The 19,924-nt window shown below is 42.5% G+C and overlaps 1 protein-coding gene and 1 long non-coding RNA gene across 2 annotated transcripts in view; both read right to left on the bottom strand.

Moving 5' to 3' along the window:
- LOC116336480 (ribonuclease inhibitor-like) overlaps window positions 1-12,168 on the bottom strand; it is a 32,707-nt gene extending 20,539 nt beyond the window's left edge. Inside the window, exons 1-5 of the mRNA XM_039602890.1 lie at window positions 12,102-12,168; window positions 10,100-10,805; window positions 9,411-9,584; window positions 5,890-6,063; window positions 2,268-2,441 (exon numbers count right to left, since the gene is read on the bottom strand). Coding sequence (XP_039458824.1) covers window positions 2,268-2,441; window positions 5,890-6,063; window positions 9,411-9,584; window positions 10,100-10,805; window positions 12,102-12,168 — 1,295 coding nt within the window. The remainder of the gene's footprint in view (window positions 1-2,267; window positions 2,442-5,889; window positions 6,064-9,410; window positions 9,585-10,099; window positions 10,806-12,101) is intronic.
- A 310-nt stretch (window positions 12,169-12,478) lies between these two features.
- On the bottom strand, window positions 12,479-19,244 carry LOC120437811. The gene is made up of 3 exons (XR_005611417.1): window positions 19,183-19,244; window positions 18,997-19,098; window positions 12,479-12,529 (listed from the first exon to the last, which is right to left on the bottom strand). It is a non-coding gene; the product is annotated as an uncharacterized LOC120437811 (long non-coding RNA).
- Window positions 19,245-19,924: the final 680 nt, after the last annotated feature.

Consider the following 19,924-nt stretch of genomic DNA (forward strand, 5'->3'; position numbering starts at 1 on the left):
CATGTTCTCAGTCAGAAGAAGCTGTCTTGTTAGGAAGAGAAGAAATAGATTGAGGCACATAAACTTGTCCAAAGAGAGATAAAGCAGCTAAAATCACGTCTAAAAATAAAGCAGAGGATGAGCTGAATAAAGGACACTCAAGGCTGGCTTGGAAAGAAATGAAGTCCATGGTGGGGATGCAGAACAAGGAGCAAAGATGAATGTGATGCTGAAGCAGCAGAAGACTTGGACTCATTTGATTCCAGCTTTGATATAATTGATTTGAATGAAGAGCTTTGTGATTGTAGCAAAGGGCTGGTAGCTCTGAGAGTCCCACTGATGAGGTGTTTGTGCAGAAATCTCTTAGTGGGACCAAAGAGAGAAAAAGCCCTGGTCCTGATGCTGTGGGAGGGAAATGATTGAAGTGTGCTGTGAGGAACTAAGTGGGAGATTTTCACATTTTCCAGTCCTCCTTGGAACAACAGGAAGTTCCCAGCATATGGAAACAAAGGTTAAGTGTCCTATGGCACTCAGTGATGATGGTCCTGTGGCCCCACCACCTCCACCTCTTTTTAACCTTCCTGTCGTGTTCCGGTCAAGTCTGACCGATTTACAACTTAAAACACTCATAAATATTGTGTTTTACATCCGATTGCCTCAAGGCCCCATGTCATCTTCCACGCTATGTACTTGAACATATAAAGGTGATGAGCACCAACTTTCAATTGAATTTTGAGTGTTTTAATGAACCTTGTTACATCTGTGGTGTTCCCGGTCAAATGTGACCACAATAGGAAATGAATGGGAATCCACCCCCCACCCCTTTGGCCTCTGACCCCCTGAATGGCGCACTGAATGACAAAATGAAAGACCAACTTTACGACCTATTGAACGACTCACTGAATGACCACTGAAAGACCCACTGAACGACCCATTGAACCACCCACTGAACTGAATTTGGTGGTGAAAAATGTTTGTTATGCTAATTTAAGAACTGTTAAAACAGACCGGTCAATTTTGACCGGAAACACTAAAGTAAGGGGGGTGGGGGTGCACACAACCGGAGGGTTAAAGGAACTAACTGTAATCTGAAGCTTCAAATGGAACTAAGACTTCCTCTACTAGGTGGCAGTGTCTGATGAGAAAGTGTTAGTGTAGCTGGCCTGTAGTCAGAAACAGGAAAATGCAGGATTTGGGCTGAAATTGGGAAAAGTGGTTAGCACTAGTGCCTTAAAGCAAGAAAGTTGAAGCTTGTTGGTCAGCTGGGCCTTTCTGTGGAGGTTGGGTGTTCTCCCACAGTCCAATGAAATGCTGCTTAGGTTCATTGGTGCTTCTAAATTGGCTGTAGGTGTGGATGTGAGAAAGTGCTTCTCTGTCTCTCTCTGTTGGCCCTGTGATGGACTGCTCACCTGTGCAGGTGGACCACACCTCTTGCCCTATGACAGCTAGGGCACAGGCTCCAGCCTTGTGAGCCTAAGCTGAATAAACAGTTAGCAAAAATGATCCATAGATGGCCTGAAATCCCCCAGTTAGCAGTTTGGTAGATAGCTATGACATGCTAATCCCATCCAGCAGCTGTATTCTAACTGTAAGCTGATCCCTGCTGAGCCAAAGCACTTTTTAATATACAAATTACAACCTTTAATAGAAACCTATTGGTCAGCATCTTATTAGCCTGCTGTTAACTTCATTCCACAGAAAACTGATAGAAACTAACAGAGTTGTTAAAGAATAAAGAGAAATGTGCTGATTTAAAGCCTTTGAAGTGCTTCAGATGATCTCTGTCCACTTCTGTCCACTCATTCATTCATGTAAGCTTCTAATGCAGCTTTGATCTTCACAGTCTGCTTCATGAAACTCATTCTAACCCTGAATGTCAGAGTCTTCCTCCTTCTCTTTCCCATCATTCATGCTGGCAGTGGAGGAGATTTGGATGTTGGACTGTGTTTTGGATGATGTGTGTACGTTTTGTGTTGAACTGCTGTCTGTAAAGCAAACACACATTTTGGTTTGGATTTCAGTGTCAGACAGACTTTAAGGTGGAATGAAGAGTTTTAGAGTTTCACAGTGAATTATCCAGTGGATGATTTTTCCTCTTCTTTGAAGGTTTAAAATGTGAACATTGTTCAGCCACATTCAATGGACTAAACCAGAGAAGAAGAAAACAGACGTTACCATGAAGATCCTCAGTGTGGATCAGTATAATATCAGCCTGATGTCTGCAGTTTAGTGTCAGCACAACTTTCACATCACATTCATCTCAGCACAACTAAAACATGATGACTGACCCCAGAGTTTCAAGTCCACATCCTGGACTCTCCAAAAAAACACACAGCTGCTTCACTCCTGAATCCTGCAGCTTGTTCCAGCTCAGGTCCAGCTCTCTCAGATGGGAGGGGTTGGACATCAGCGCTGCTGCCAGATAATCACAGCTGATCTCTGACAAACCACAGCTCCACAATCTGTATAAAGAATGAAAGATGTAAGTTTATTAGACAAAGTGTGAGCTTGAAATCATTCAGTGTTTCATAATCTGTTCAGAGCTGAACAAGGTGCAGAATGTAGAAGTTAAGAAAATGGAAACTCAAAACAGCTGAAGCCAACAGGAAGCAGCTTCAAACAAACACAACAACAGAAAAAACTCTGAATTTTCCTCATTAAAGTGTGAAATCAAAAAAACTGAACAAGAAACATCAGAGTCCAAAACAAAACAAACTGACAGTTCAGGAGGCCACAGTGGGAATGTGGTGAAGGTTCTACACTAAAGCGACACAAAAAAGCTGACGTTTGAAGCTGAAACTGTAAAGCTGTGACTGAAAGAGCTCCAGTATCTGTCACATTAGAGGAAACTTTCTTATTTCCACACTGATGAAAGCATCATGCTTTTATTTCATGCTGCTTTTATTGAGTCACACTGTGAAACTGTGCCGAGCCACAGCTGAACCAGCATCCCTGTACAGCAGACATTTACAGCGCTTGGCTGCTTCCATGGAACCCTCTGCACAGAGTTTCAGTTTCCTCTTCTGGTCCCAAAGTGCAGAACAACAAGGTTTCAAACAGCTTCTATCCAGCAGCATCAGCCACAGAAATGCAGAGAGAGTTCTTTGGATCTCCTGGGTGTGTTGTATGATGCTGTGTTTGCATATCTGGCATCTGTGTTGCTTTGGATAATGTGCACCTGAGGATGGATCACTCATCTACTGCAGCTCCAGGTAAACATGCTGCACCAGAACCTGGTAGCTGCACTTAGAAGACACTTGTGGCGGGAACGTGTGAGAAGTTTTGTGCAGACAAGTGTGGATTTAGAGTCTGGGACGAGCTCTCCACAGTTTTTGTGGAGATCCACATTCTGCATACTGCCTGTGAGAAGCTGGAGACATTTCTCCTCCAAATCCACTGAGCAGCTGCTCGTGGTGGTATTAGTTCATGTCTGCGTGTTAGCATTAAGCCTCAGTCACACTCTGCTGTGGACACTGTCACAGACAGCTGGACGCTTGATGGCCGAGTCGTCCTTCCTGTTAAACTTCTTTGAGGTGAGCTTGAAGCTGTTGCTTGGGGCGCATGCACAGCTGGTTACTGTACTGGAAATGTTCTGCAGACGAGTCCATGCGCTCACAACAAAGCTCAGTGTGGACGACGCTGCAGAAAAATATCACCAGTCAGCTGAGTCACACTGCAAGAAGCTGCCGAGTCTCAGAGGAGGAGATTTTGAAGAGTTTCTGGTACAAACTGGATGCAAAGAAAGAAGATGTTTTTTTAAGTCTCTGGTGGAGGTGAGCCGTGTGAAGCAGAACATATGCAGATGAATCAGAAGGTCAGCATCAGTGTCTCCTTGTGGTGGACAGTAAAAAGAATCAGAGTGTGCAGCCACCACTCCTCTCCTCTCCACCGTCGGCATAAAGCAGTGCTGTTTCTGAAATGGGAGGAAAAAGAAGGACAAGTCCAGAGAAGACAGAGAAAGCAAAGACAAGGGTGGGACAGAACAGCAGGCCTTCCTTCAGATCTTCAGCTCCATCACACTGCTGTAGGTCCTCTTCATCAGACATGTACCTGCAGCCTGTCTTCCAGTCCAGGAGTCACCTCCACACAGTGTGGAAGCCTCCTCTGTAGACCATGGAGTCCAGCCTCTGTCAGGGCAAGTCTGCACTAAAGTTTGAACGACTTAAATCTGTCTCTGTTCCACCCGAGGAAAGACCAGCACCATACTTGTTGTGCATTCAAGGAGGGAACATCAACGCTACATCGTGGGAACAACAGTGCACGAACAAAGACACAGCACGGCCGATAAAGGACAAAGAAAAGGCGAGTGAGAAGGCCCTGGTGGTGTGGACGGACCTGCAGGGGCTCCAAGACTGAGGAACAGAGATGTCCATGTACAATCTGAGGCTGCTGCAGTGATCCGGGAAGCTCGGTCCAATCTGAGGCCATATCGTGTGAACTACGTGGACCACAGTTTCTTCACAGACTTCAGCCAAGTGAACATCTGGAGATCCAACAGTGCACGAGCTGTGAGCCATCAGCTGTTTATCATATACACAGATTCTCTCATCATCTCATCGTAATGTGAGCGCACTGCTGGAATCAGCTTGAGCAGCAGTATATCACTGATGTTGTTCCTTGCTAACCAAAGATATGCGACTGAGCTCTGCTGAGCTTGTTTTACTTTCATCCAGATATAAACTGCTACAGTCTGCTGATTATTTCTCTGCCACCATCACAGGAGCTCTTTATCCTGTTCTTCACTCTCATTGGTTCTTTGTCTGATTGTTTTTACAATAGTAGTCATATGAGCTCAAATTCTGGTCATAAATATTTTGTACTTGTGAATCTAACTACGTAGTTCTGAATTGAAGTTTGTGTGTTGGAGCCGTCATCCATCTTTAAAATGTATTACCCTTCCACGACCTGAAGATCAGTGAAGCTACTCTGACAGCCAAACCCATCTCTTCTCTGATTGGACTCTTGAATTTCTGTTTGACATGACATTGACCAATCAGCTGAAAGGAAGAAAAAAATGTCAAAAGTTGTACTTGCAAGTTGAGTGAGGGAACTTAGCGCAGAGTTTTACACAGTTTTTTGCCTTGTATCTGTAAACAGACCTTAACAAAAAAAACCAACTTATTAAGTAATTATTAAGTTTATCATTATTAATGATTATTAAGCAATTATTTTTTACAAACACAAAAATTCTCATCTGTGGATGCACAAACATGACATTTTCAGATATTTTGGTTTACAAGGTTAAAAAACTCAGTTCACAACTTTGCAGTCTGATTTACAAGTACAAAATATTTATGAGCACAATTTGAGCCCAAACAGTCATTCTTATAACTAAAAGATCAGCTGTGACTAAATGTAGCTCCTACAGCAGTGATGGTAATAACTACTGAAGCTAATCCAGTATCAAAGCTCAGGAATCAGCAGCTCCCACCTCGTTTTCTTTGAACAACTATTTTTAGCTGCTGTGTTTTTGTGTTTCTGCAGCACTCAGACATCCTGCTGCTCTGGAGAACTGAAGCTCTAAAGGGCTCAGCCTTCATCTCCAAGAAACAAAGCTGATCATGGAGACCCAGCAGGTGAGTTGCTCTGTGGACAGCACCAGAATCTTTAACTAAATGTGAGAGGTGAACAGTCTTTGGAAACCTTTATTGTCCGATAGTGATATTTAAACGACGGCTCAGAGCAGGATTTTTATCATTATTTTGCTTTTCTTCTATTATTATGTTTAGCTTCTGCTTCACAGATATTCTCTGAAATGTTTCCCACTGTTGGACAAACTTTCACAGTTTCTTTATAAAAGAGATCTTCTGTGGAGTCAATCTGTGCACACACAGTACTACCAAACTCATCTCCTACTGAACACACACACTTTGTACGAATCATCAGCACAACTAAAACATGGTGACTGACCTCAGAGTTTCAAGTCCACATCTTGGACTCTCCAGAAAACCACACAGCTGCTTCACTCCTGAATCCTGCAGCTTGTTGTCACTCAGGTCCAGCTCTCTCAGATGGGAGGGGTTAGACTTCAGTGCTGCTGCCAGATAATCACAGCCGATCTTTGACAAAGCACAGCTCCTCAATCTGTATAAAGAATGAAAGATGTAAGTTTATTAGACAAAGTGTGAGCTTGAAATCATTCAGTGTTTCATCATCTGTTCAAAGCTGAAGAATGTTCAGTGTTTTATTTTTGAGAAAAAAGAGAACCACATAATTTGTTTCAAATTTTGGTAGAACAATGGCAGTATAATGTCCTCGTAAGTGGATATCAGGGCCTTGCAGAGAAAAATTAAGTATTTTGGTCTAGACGTCCCAAAATGTGATGTCCACATATGTGGACGCCAGGTCCTAGGAGGTTAAAGCAGACAAACTACAAGCTCATTTTCATTCCAACAAGTCATCGTCTGACCTGGACTAACAACACTGGTCTCTATGTGCAGCTGGCTGTGAGACCAGTGCTCAGGGACCGTCTACAAAGTGCAATACTGAAAGAACATCACACACAAATTTACTTCCAGCACTTTCACACAAGCATCTACTGTCATTGTTTTCACTAAACTCTGTGGATCCTTTATTGGAGACTCAAATGGGATTCAAATGGTCAGACAAAAGAGGGTTATGAGGAAATATGATGAAATGTTGTGTATTAGCAGGAAGTTATTGAATCATTTTTCTCATAAACCAAACAAAATGATTGACAACCATCTTTTTACAAACTGAGTTTTGGACTTTGATCAGCAGGATAACCCTGATGTTTAAAGGTATTTTAGTCTCACTGTATGAGAGTCCAGTTATTACTCAGTATTTATGGATGATGTTCTAAATTAGGCTCAAATATGTGACAGACATTTAATCCCATGTCAGTTTGGCCTCATCCTGGGCCGGATTATCCAACACACACTCTGACCACAGGCCCAGGGGCCACGCACAGCTGGGCTCCATCCAAGAGACAGGAAACAAAACCAACACAATAATAAAGAACACCATTTGATCTTCTTACATTTTAGCTCTTCAAGCCAAAACATCGTAAAAACATGAGCATATCTATGTTTCCTGATGTCACGGGTAGAATAGAGTAAAGTGGTGGTGTTACAGCCGGCCTTTCTCCCCTCTGCTGCCGAGGCTGTTAGTCTCTCCCAAACTCAGCTACAGGACTTCCAAATGAATGAAAGCAGCAGAAGTGGCTTTACAAATGAAAGAGGAAGAGGAGAAGAAGAGTAGAGGGAGGCCACCCTGACCATCACTGCAGCTGAAAACATCACACTTCCATTAAAGTTGAGAAAATGTTGAGCAGGATGAGCTGCTGGCTAATCTGGAGGCTGTAGCAGCAGCTCACAGTCACAGTGGATTTCCACTCATGAAAAAGCTAATTTTTCATTTCATATCAGAGACTTTAAAGCTTCAGTGAAGCTGGACTGTGATGCTTCCTTTCCATATTCCAGTGAGGCCTCCATAAGGATTTGAGCTGTTCTGTACATACACTGTGTGCCTGTATGTCTAATTATTGAAGAAGGAAAAGAAGCCGAGCATTCAAATCCAGCTGGTGAGGGTCCATCACATATTTGTGCCCAGAGCTCTGTAAGCTGAACATCCAGCCGTGGCCACATGGAGCCATCATGGATTTAGTGTGAACAATAAAATAGGCAGTGATGTTTCCACATCTGGTCCAGAACATAATGACATTAAAATGATGTGATTACATGGAACTGGCAGATCCTGGTTCAGGCTCCAGTCTGCAGTGATGTCAGCCATCATGTCCCACCTTCACTGGTGGCCATCTTTGGCTTTATTGTCAAACTCTGCTCTGATTGGCTGGCCTGGAATCCCTGTTACCCATAATGTAACAGGCATCAGTCACGGGCAGAAAGAGTGTGAGATTTTTTACGAAGTGAAAACAGTTCTTCTATTTTTAATAACGTTGAGCCAAAGTGAGAGAAAAAGGAGCTTTTTGGAAGGAATAAATGTGATGAATGAGTCATTACATCTACATGTGAATCACAACACTCACAACACTCCAACAGGCGCAGCCATCGGCCATCATTTAGGCACGTAGATCATTTATGTGCTTCAGCTCTTCTTACATTTTACAGCCAACACGTTTCAAAAGGAGCAGCTTTTACTTTGAAGGCCAGCTGTCTCTGCTTCCTGTTTTCATTGTCGGATAATGGAACAAGCCGATGCTTCAGTGCGTTGAATTGTGTTACACAAAAATAAGAAAAGTTTTCACGTTGTTCAGGCAGAATCGAGCGTTGAAGAATTAATTCACACGTCAAAAAACATTTTCATCAACACAAGCAGGACAATGAGAGCAGGAAATACCCCCAAAACTGCCATTTCTCATTCTACAACTTCAAAAACTGCACATGAATTAGACTTCATACACAGACCCACAGTCTCTGATTGCTCTGAAATCTCACTGACAACCAATAGAAATAAAGAAAAGTCCAGACTGACAGTCTCTGTGGGGTTAGGCAGTGAAGTGCTCATGCTGCGTTCAAGTGCATCACAAACTATTGGAATTGGATCCAACTTTGTGAAGCAGATTTCTTATCAGCTGCTTTTTGGAACATTTCTCATTTCCTCATGAACTGTATTAAACTCTGTAAATGAACTGAGAACTATTTCTACATTTGAAACTATGGATTCATTTTCCCGTTCACTTCTGTGCGTTAGTGTATAAATGAATGTTAGACTGGGCTCCATGGAAACACTTGGACTGGTCTCAGCTGCCTTCTTTCTGTAGTCATTCCAACAGAGTCCTTTCTCTTCTCCAGCTTCTGTTTGAAATCCTCTCACAGAGCCTGAATCCTGCTTTGTTGTCATGTTTGGGCCTGTGTTAGGTTGCTCTGTGTTCCTCTGCTTTAACACACACCTCACCACAGCAGCTGTGTGGGTTGTCTCTGTAGCAGCCAGATCAGCTTCTGATACCATGAACATCATCACAGCTCCTAACTTCACCTTTATTAGCCTTTACATTCATGTCTTTATTTTCTCTCTCTCTCTGTTTCACAGAAGCTCAAAGTCTCTGCAGCCTGTTTTTATCTGCTATCATCAGATCTTCAACAGCCTCATTCACATCCCTCACACACTCTACACGCTCATCAGTACTGACTTCATCTTCACTGACTGATGGAGCACAACATGAACCTGTGGAGGCTGAAACACTGTCCTGTCAAACATCTCCCCATCACCACTCCACTTCTGTCAGCCTTTAAATGAACCCTGCTCAAGTCTGTCACTTCGATTTGGAGCCAAAAGGAAAAACTGTTGTTCAGTTGATTGGAAAGAAACAACATTTCTGAAAGCACTCAAACTTCTTCACATTTGTCTTCAGACACATCCTGAACATTTAGGAACTAAAGAAAGTTTCAAACATCAATCAAAGATCTGAAATATAGAAAAACAACAACAGCTGCAGTCAGTGACCTCACCTCAGAGTCTCCAGTCGACAGTTTGGACTCTCCAGTCCAGCACACAGAAGCTTCACTGCTGAATCATGCAGGTCGTTGTAACTCTTGTCCAGCTCTGTCAGATGGGAGGGGTTGGACTTCAGAGCTGAGGTCACAACTTCACAGTGAGTCTCTGAGAGTCCACACTGAGTGAGTCTGTGATTATAGAAAATATAAAATGTGTTATTACAAAAAGCAGAAAATCGGCATTATAAACACAGACTGAATGTATATGAAGACAAAACAAAGTGCGGTCATAATCTGATGACCATCTGCTCTTCACATCTGTGCTTCAGCTCCTCTTACTGTGTTTGACATGACACAATGATTCAGTCTCTCTCAGACCTGCAAATTTTTAATGAGAATCTTTGTTTGACTTTAATCTGTAGATGAAGGAGGAAGATGGCGTCACATTTAGCCTTCCATAATGTCCACAGTCTGTCAGTGAGATCTGTTTCAGAGTCAGAGTGAAGACACACATCTGGACTGTTTTACTGTTTTGAAATCTGACTCCGGAACATTTGAATGAGTTCAGCTTAGTGAAGAGTACCAGCTGGGAAAGATGATCTCTGTTTGCTACCTGCTGCTGTCAGGTACGACTGTTCACGTTCACACGCAGGAAAAATCTGCTGACTGTTACCAAGTGGTTACCAAATCACATCTGGACTCACCGAGCCTTTCTGCAGTTCCTCACAGCTGGAATCAGTCTCTGTCGTCCCTGCCATGACGTGTTGTACTTCTGCAGGTCCAACTGATCCAGAACCTCCTCTGACATCTGCAGCATGAAGGCCAGAGCTGAGCAGTGGATCTCAGAGAGTTCCTTCTCTGATCTGTTCTCTGACTTCAGGAACTCTTGGATCTCCTGATGTACTGAGAGGTCGTTCATTTCCATCAGACAGTGGAAGATGTTGATGCTTCGGTCAGGAGAGATTTTATCACTGTTCATCTTCTTCAGGTTGTTGATGACTCTCTGGATGGTTCCTGGACTGTTCTCTGTCTGACCCAGCAGACCTCCTAAGAGTCTCTGGTTGGACTCCAGAGAGAGGCCATGAAGGAAGCGAACAAACAAGTCCAGGTGGCCATTTTTACTCTGGAGGGATTTCTCCATGACTCTGCTCAGAAATAGATCCAGAGATGATTCTGAGTCATCCAGAGCGGATTTCCAATAAATTTGTCCCAGGAAATCCTTGAGCACCTCTGCCTTCCTGTTGGTGAAAGAGTGGAACATGTAGACTGCAGCCAGAAACTCCTGAATGCTCAGATGAACAAAGCAGTAGACTGGTTTCTGGAAGATCACACACTCTCTTTTGAAGATCTCTGTACAAACTCCTGAGTACACCAAGGCCTCTGTGACATCCAGACCACACTGCTCCAGGTCTTCTTGGTAGAACATGATGTTTCCTTTCTCCAGATGTTCAAACGCCAGCCTCCCCAGCTTCAGAAGAACTTCCCTGTCAGCCTCTGTCAGCTCCTGTGGACTCGTCTCATGTCCCTCATGGTACTTGTTCTTCTTCCTCTTTGTCTGAACCAGCAGGAAGTGTGCGTACATCTCAGTCAGGGTCTTGGGCAGCTGTCCTCCCTCTCTGGTTTCCAGCACATCCTCCAGAACTGTAGCAGTGATCCAGCAGAAGACTGGGATGTGGCACATGATGTGGAGGCTTTGTGATGTCTTGATGTCAGAAATGATCCTGCTGGCCTGCTCCTCATCTCTGAATCTCTTCCTGAAGTACTCCTCCTTCTGTGAGTCAGTGAACCCTCTGACCTCTGTCACCATGCCAACACAGTCAGGAGGGATCTGATTGGCTGCTGCAGGTCGTGTGGTTATCCAGAGGCGAGCAGAGGAAAGCAGTTTCCCCCTGATGAGGTTTATCAGCAGCACATCCACTGAGGTGGACTTTCTAGGGTCAGTTAGGATTGTAGTGTTGTTGAAGTCCAGAGGAAGTCGACACTCATCCAGACCATCAAAGATTAACACAACCTGGAAGTCTTCAAAGCTGCAGATTCCTGCTTCTTTGGTTTCAGTAAAGAAGTGATGAACAAGTTCCACCAAGCTGAACTTTTCCTCTTTCAGCACATTCAGCTCTCTGAAAGTGAATGGAAATATGAACTGGATGTCCTGGTTGGCTTTGTCTTCAGCCCAGTCCAGGGTGTATTTCTGTGTTAAGACTGTTTTCCCAATGCCAGCCACTCCCTTTGTCAGCACTGTTCTGATTGGTTCATCTCTTCCAGGTGAGGCTTTAAAGATGTCTTCTTGTCTGATTGTTGTTTCTGGTCTGTCTGGTTTCCTGGATGCTGTTTCAATCTGTCTGACCTCATGTTCATCATTGACCTCTGCGGTCCCTCCCTCTGTGATGTAGAGCTCTGTGTAGATCTGATTCAGAAGGGTTGGGTTTCCTTCTTTAGCGATCCCCTCAAACACACACTGGAACTTCTTCTTCAGTGCAGATTTAAGTTTACGGTGACAAACTGCAGCAAGGTGTTCTGAATAAACAGACGAAAAAAGAATATCAGTCAACTTTTTCTAAAGTCCATACACCAATTCTGTTTGAATATATCTCAAGACTATTTCATGTCCTTCAAAAAAGAGTTTGAATACATGTTGCTCCATCTCTTAAAACATTAGTAAATGTTTCATTAATCCAGCAGCTTAAATCTTTAGAGAAATCCTCTTACTGCTCTGCAGACGGTCAGCCAGCTCCTTATGCTCCATCTTCCTCAGGAAGTCCACTGTGATCTTCATAAATGCCTCTCTGCTGCTGCTTCTCTTTCTCTCTAAGCATTCTGGGTAATCTGGACTCAGAACCTTCTGGATCTTCTTCAGCTCGTTCTTCACAAAAGTGATGATGTTGTCCTCCAGCAGCTGGAACAGAATACTTTATGAATGAGCCAATCAGACTGAAATCATGGAGCTAAACATCAGATCCATGTTGGACACACTGACAATCCACTGGTCTACAAAGAGCAGCATGGAGATGACTGTGAACAGAATAGATGTAACAGTAGTTGTTGTACATGTACAGACCATAAATATGGAGTCCAGGTGTTTTTGATAGTGCTCTGCAGACTGACCACTGGGAACCTCTGAGCTCCGTTGGTTCAGTCTGTGGAGGAATCATCAAGAATTAGTTCAATGACAGATTAGTGATCCAGTCAATGATATTTTGGCAAAGACTGTGATTTAGGTGACTACTCCTGGCTGTAAATATTCACAAGTTTAACTGATCCCACAGAGAGTCAACTGTTCAGTTTTGTGTTTTGCTTTGAGCTTTGTTTTCTCTCCTGAGCATCAATCACCAGAGAGCTTTAGAGTCAAAAGTTTTTAAATCTTTAAATTGTATCTCAGATACATTAGAAATCTGATGCTTTACAGACCTCAACCTTAAGCATTACCTCAACTACTTGAGGTCTAATTAAGATCAGTGGGAGGGATGACCCAGTTACACATGACAATGTCTCCTAACTGAACACCAACATCAGCCTTCTGATACCCTGTTAGTTCCTTTCAACCTTGGATCAAACACATGATTCTGGCTTCCAAATTTCATCATCTGCTGATTCAGACTTAACTACAGAGCTGCTAATTAGCTCTAACACAGCTGTTTTCCAATAGTCAGTATTGTTCCAGATTCTTTTATTCTTCTAACTGGACAGAGAAGATGCGACTCAGAAGCGGTCAGCGCTTTTTTTACAATCATTTTATTTCATTTCATTTCCGGAAAAGGAGATGTGTGGATGCTAGTAAGCATCTGGAGATCTGAAGAGCTGTCCTTAGATCTGTTACATTTATAATTTCAGAGTTCCTCATTTAGCCCCCACTTTTCCTGTTATTTTGATACTCTGCTCGACTCCTCCCTCACAAACTCACAACCGTCACTTCTCTATTTTAATTCTACATGTCTGTCACATAGCTGCAAAAGCACCTGCACCCTAGCTCCTCATGTCTAGTTTTATGAACCAAAGGTCATTTCCTGTTGTTCTCTTTTACCGACACAAACGTAGGCAGTGTTCTCTGCAACTCTGCAGAAGCGTGCTGTTCTTCACACTTTGTGTTTTGCTAAGCAATCTAATGACCTATGACACCGTTTATAACTCAAAGCTGGCCTATTTCATATGCTGGCCTGTTATTTGATTACAACAAGATGATGCTGTTTAAATGAATCAAGAGGAATGGCAGCATTCTTCCACTCTATCTTATTAATCAACCATAGACCCAGACAGATTTTGAATATATTAGCTTAGCCTTGTCCACCCTCGCTGGAAGACTCAAAAACCAGTTTATTTGTTAAATGTCGTCCACCTGGCCCACCAGGCTTTTTATCTGATTTAGTGCTTGATTCAGATAAAATAATTATTGTGGGTGACTTTAACATTCATGTAGATAATGAAAATGAAAGTCCCAACATGGCATTTAATTCACCATTACACTCAACTGGGTTCTGTGAAATAGTAAAAGAACCCAGCCACCACTTTAATAACGCTCTAGATCTGGTTCTGACATATGGCACAGAAACTGATTATTCAAAGTGTTTCCTGAAAACCCTCTTTTGTCTGCTTAGTTATTTCCCAATAACATTTACATTTACAATAATGGATTATACAACAGTGGGGAGTAGATTTCATTACAACAGCCGTCTTTCTGAAAGTGCTGGATCTAAGTTAAGGATATAATTCCTCCACTGTTATCTTCATCAATGCATTGCGTCAACAGATTGCAGAACAGCTACCTGAACTCTTCTCCCACAGGGGTCTGTTATTTTGTTAGTAGTGTTACATCCTCACTTCATACGACTCTGAATACTGTGGCTCCTCTGAAAAAGAAAGCCTCGAATTAGAAGTACTTAACTCCCTCGAATAACTCTCAAACACACTCCTCAAAGCAGATAACCCATCAGTGGTGTCTCACTCATTTAAAAGATCATCATTTAACCTGTAAAAACAGCTTTATGCTCTATAGAAAAACACTCCATGAAGCTGGATCATCTTGATGAAATCAAAAGCGAACCCAGGTTTCTCTTCAGGACTGTATACTGGCTGACAAAGAGTCAGAACCAAAGATTCTTTAAACTCTAACTAGTAATGACTTCATTAATTTCTTTAGGAAAACAAATTGATGTTGTAAATTGCTCTGCAAACCTCACTCATCCACATTTGTATTATTCGTTTTAAAAGGGAAAAGTGTGAAAGAGAAACTCCAAAAACGTTTCCACACCTTTGGATAAAAACAAAAACCCCTCTAGTAAATTGCTTTGTTTTCTTATTTTTTTAAGGCAAAAAACTGATTTTGCTGACAGATAAGAGAGCTCCAAAAAAGAGCTGATCATCAGCATGATAACTGATCCTTTTGTGTTCACTTAACAGGCCACCATTCAAACAGCTCTGCCAGCTCTGCTAATCCATATGTAACCCGGTCATAGATTACATATTGCTAAAATTACACAAAATGTGTTCCTTATACCTGACTGTTAGGAACTCCAAGCCTGTAGTTATATTCATTATCAGTTAGAGCCCCTCCTCATCTTTTCTTCTTCTTCTTTGGTGCAACCCTATAAATACAGTGTACTCCTTTTGCCTCTCCCCTTTTCTACAATTCCCCTGTGGGAGAGGTTGGTGTAATTTCTTTCCCAACACTGTTAAATGCTCATATAATGCATATTTAGCCACCCTGATGTTTCTGATTGCGATTTTAGTTCAATTACTGTCATCATTACTCCTGTTTTTTGTTAGATGTTATAAGTGTGTAGTATGTGTGTGCCACAAATGTGTTTTAGGCGCCATTAATGCTAGCATGAATATATCATTCTTGCTAGCTTGGAAGTTGTGGTGGGTTGAGCTAACCCTCTTCCCCATTGTTTGTATTTGGTCGTAGGAGCTGGAGCGGGCAAATTATTTACTTGGAGGCCTTTCTTTACCTTTCTTTGTTAGGTATGTTGGATTTTGTGTTGGTGTTTTTTTTTATCTTATGTCAAATATGTTCCATGTAAGTTGGTACTTTATGTTTAATGTAAAAATAAATGCAGCCCTTTTCTACAATTCCCCTGTGGGAGAGGAGCTGGAGTGGGCAAATTATTTACTTGGAGGTCTTTCTTTCTTTTACCTTTCTTTGTCAGACACAACACAGAAACACACCGGTTACACATAATCGCTGCTTGTTGTTTTTATGTTAATGAGCGTTCATAAAATTAATCACAGAAGATTTGTCTGATTTTTACATTATTGTTTAAATCCTGTCTTTAACTAAAGAAATCCAACCAAGAGTATATTAATAAAGTGATGTTAAGACATCTACTAAATATCCGTATCTTTGTTTTTAACGCAACACCGAGAAAACCCTCATATGATCCCTCCTTCTAAATGTGGGACAGCAGCTCTGTGACAATATGCCGTTTAGTTTATTTCGATCTGCTCGGTCAGAGAAAACAGTTCCCAGGCTGACAGTCATGGAGGCCAACCATGACTGAGGAAAAACACACAGGAGCCAGAAATGTTAGCGCGCTGCCAGTGTGCTTTAATGATTAACAATGAAGCTGCTGCCAATCACATGCTTTTTAGATACAATTTCATGGTGGATCCAAATCTGATGGTGAGTTCATAATTCCATCAGTTTTAACACCACTAGATTAAATACTGTTGTGGAAAATCTGAAATAAACTGCAACTACCAGGTGAGCGTGTCTTTGACGTGAGGTTTATTAAAGAAAAAGGAAAAGAAAATGAAAAGCTCTACAGTGGAGAAAATGTTCAAACACCAAACAGTTTCCTGAGGATGGACACCGCCCTGAACTCTTTGATACCTTCCCAGAACGCCCTCAAACAAAGAACATCCCACAGCATATCTTATATCTCTACACCTTCAGTCCCATCCTTAAACCTCCTCCCTCACAGAGAGAATTATTACATTACAATGGCCTCACTGTGTGAGTAGAGCATAAGGCCCCTCTTTAGTGCACATACATACAACTAAGTGAGAAAGTGAAATTACTATTACTAATGTGATGTGATTAAAATATGTGATTAATACATGAGAAAAGAAATCTGCTTCCACGATACAACCCCAAACCATGACAGAGCCTCCAGCATGTTTTACAGATGGACGTAGACTCGCACTGTTGTACCTCTCTGCTGACCTCCTCAACGTTACGGCCGTGCGGACCGGTGTGTTTGAGGTGTGGACCCAAAAGCAGACACGGGAGAGAAAACTAAAGTATAACACAAAGTAAGCTGTTAATTTAGGCTGAAAGCAAACAATACCAAACCAAGGCAAGGTGAACTGGGACCAAACTAAACTAAAAACTAACCTGGGAACAGCGAGGACCAGTGATGGGAATAACAGCGTTAAAGCAACGCCGTTACTAATGCCGTTACTTTTTTCAGTAACTAGTAATCTAATTAATTACTCTTACTATCGTTACGATGCTGTTACCATTACTAACAAGAAAATGCACAAAACAATCACACAAGTGCTGCTGATTGGCTGAGGAAGACTAAAGTGGTCATGGTAAACCAATCACATGACCAGTTTAAGCTCAGCAAGAAGATGCTGTGTGAACCCAAGACAAGCGTGAAGTTTAGGAGTGACGGCGGCGAGAGAGAGCCAAAGAAAGAGAGAGAGAGCGAGTTTTGAGATTTGTGTCGTGTAGCATGTTTGGAGTTTAGTTAGTGTGTTTTCTTGTGTAGTTGGTGTGTAGGGTAGTCGTTGTGTTGTGTGTCAGAACAATGAGGCGACTGCTGAATGTCACAGGTGCTGCCAAAAAGCCACCAAAGGTGCAGTGTGAATGCTAAAGGATCATTTAAGGATGGCTCAAGATTTTTGCACAGTGCTGTGATTTAAAGAGATCCGTGAAAATAAATATGGGTGGCTGTAGCTCAGGTGGCAGAGCAGGTCAGCCACTAATCAGAAGGTCGGTGGTTCGATCCCAGGCTGCATCCTGGCTGCATGTCAAATATCCTTGGGCAAGATACTAACCCCATGTTTGCCTACTGGTGGTGGTCAGAGGGCCCGGTGGCGCCTGTGTCCGGCAGCCTCGCCTCTGTCAGTGCGCCCCAGGGCAGCTGTGGCTACAATGTAGCTTGCTATCGCCAATGTGTGTGTGACTGGGTGAATGACTGAATGTAGTGTAAAGCGCTTTGGGGTCCTATGGACTAGAAAAGCGCTATACAAATGCAGGCCATTTACCATTTACCATATGAAGCCATAATCTGACGGGGAAACAATGTAATGCATTCCTAAACCAAAGTATGAATAAATGAAGTTGGATCAAACATATCCTCCACGTCTGCATTTGGATCTGTACTATGAGGGTTTGTGTACATGAATATTTTTGATTTATCCATCTTTTAAATTTGAAGGATTTTACCTGCACAGTGCATATGAATAAAACTTGGACCAAAGTACTGGCAGCTCTGTAATGTACTTGGTACAAGGTCTGTTTAGGTACCAGGTGTGTACCAGGTTGCCTTTGACAGCTGTTTGACATGTCGACCATCTTACTCTAGAACTTCTCAGTTTCCTGTCCACCTTAAAAGTTTGGCTAACTTTGAGCTGCTTATCTGGAGTGGACTTCTTCCTTACACCAAGAGCCAAACCAGGGTCAGCACACAGAATAACAGAGTGTTGCTGGTCTCTGCAGCAGCCACCAGCTAACTACACTCAGCAGGTCAAACAGCACAGTCTGTGTGGACAGATGGATGCTTGAAGCCTCCAAGCATTTACATGGAAAAGCTTAAAATGTCTCTTTCTGTCAACAGTTCAGTGAGCAGAAGATGAACTGATCTCCAAAAGGAAGAAAGTCAGAGAGTAAACTCTCTGTTCTACATTTTAGAAGGTTAGAATTTGAGTTTTAGAAAAGTGGAGAGTGACTGTAGTTTGTAGAAGTTAAAATAATAACCAGTGTTTGAGTCATTTTTGATGCTCTGAGTTTGATGAGTAAAAGTGAAACCTGTTGTAACGTCGGTTGTGTTTAGTGGTTGAGAGGAGGCGGTAAAAACACTTAGCAGGATAGTCGAAAGAATACACGTTCACACTGGTACTGGGAATTCCACAGTGTATCCTTTAATATACCTTCTCTTCGTCAACCATATAAGCCCGGTTGAACGGCTGCAGCTTAACAAACATAGCACACAGTGTTCGTACAATCCATAACGTTGCAAAATAAAGTGTGTCTGGAGAGGTAAAACATAAAATCCGTCCCTCCTCATGCACTAGCGTGCAAGCACATGTCCACACAACCACAGAGAGAGAGCAGTGGTGCATACCGATGACAACATTAACCCTCAACTTGGGTTGTCTTAAAGAGACACTTTACCATTGTGACTGTTACACTGTGCAGCAAAGTTAGTGTTAGCTCCTCTAACTTCCTCCAACATACAGCACAACATGACTGATGAAGAAAAAATGTGCACGAGCATCACATCCTGTTTGCTGAAGTGGATTTTCAGCTGTTTAGAAACCAAAGGCTTTTTTTAAAGAGGCAGTTTAAATGGGATTGAGGGAATGACGTGTTTGCACTGTAGTTTAATATCCAACAACATCAAGCAGTTAAATCAAAGAGTTCATGTTACTAACAGCTCACCTCTCTGCAGCAGACACAGGCTGGACTTTAAAATGAATGATGAATTCTTTGGACTGGTCACTCTGTAAGGACACAGAGCTGGGTTCAGGTCCAGGTGGGTTCCTGTGAATAATGATGGAGCAGTGATGTGAGTGCTGGGCTGTGACATGGAGAAGAGTCATGGACAGTTAGAGATGGTCATCTCACCTCTGAGCTTTGGTCTGGCTCTCATGTTCCCCACACAGAGTGCTTTTAGAGGGAGGGACTCCCTCCTCTCTGTCCTCACACTGATCCATGCTGCTCAATTCAGCTCACACACACTTTCTACCTTCACCTGCAGAGGAAACACAAATCATTCATGTGCACATCAACTGAAATCCTCCTTTCCATCATGTGTGCTGTCCAAATATCAGCTGCTTCTTTCCTGCTTCATCTCAGTGTCAGCTGAATGCAGTCAGACAGCAGTGCGAGGCAGAGGAAGCTGCCATCAGCTGCTCAACTATCAGTCCACTAGATGGAGCCATGAAGCACACACGATGCATTCACTGACACACACTGATTCACTGTGACTGGAAGCTTCAGTCCATTAATATTCAGTCAGAACAGCATTTTAAACATTTCAGCTGATCCATGACTCAAAGAGGATCAGCAGGGTTAAAAGCTTCACACTAATTATTCTTTCTGAACTGCACACACACTGATTTACTGTTTTGGAAACTAGAAAAATGTTCTTCTCATGAACTCACTGTGTAATGCGGGCAGGATAGGACCCAAATGCAGACTTATAGGCAGGACGTTGACTCAAAAACACAGCTTTATTTGTTGAATGGAAAAAATAATACAAAACTAAACTGGGAAAGTTCAGGAAAAGTAAACTTACAGATACACACACAAAGAAGAGCGCAGACATGAGGAACAGGGGAGAACACAACAATGCTGCTGCTGTCAG

This window comes from Oreochromis aureus, linkage group 3 (genome assembly GCF_013358895.1).
Source record: "Oreochromis aureus strain Israel breed Guangdong linkage group 3, ZZ_aureus, whole genome shotgun sequence".
Classification (NCBI taxonomy): Eukaryota; Metazoa; Chordata; class Actinopteri; order Cichliformes; family Cichlidae; genus Oreochromis; species Oreochromis aureus.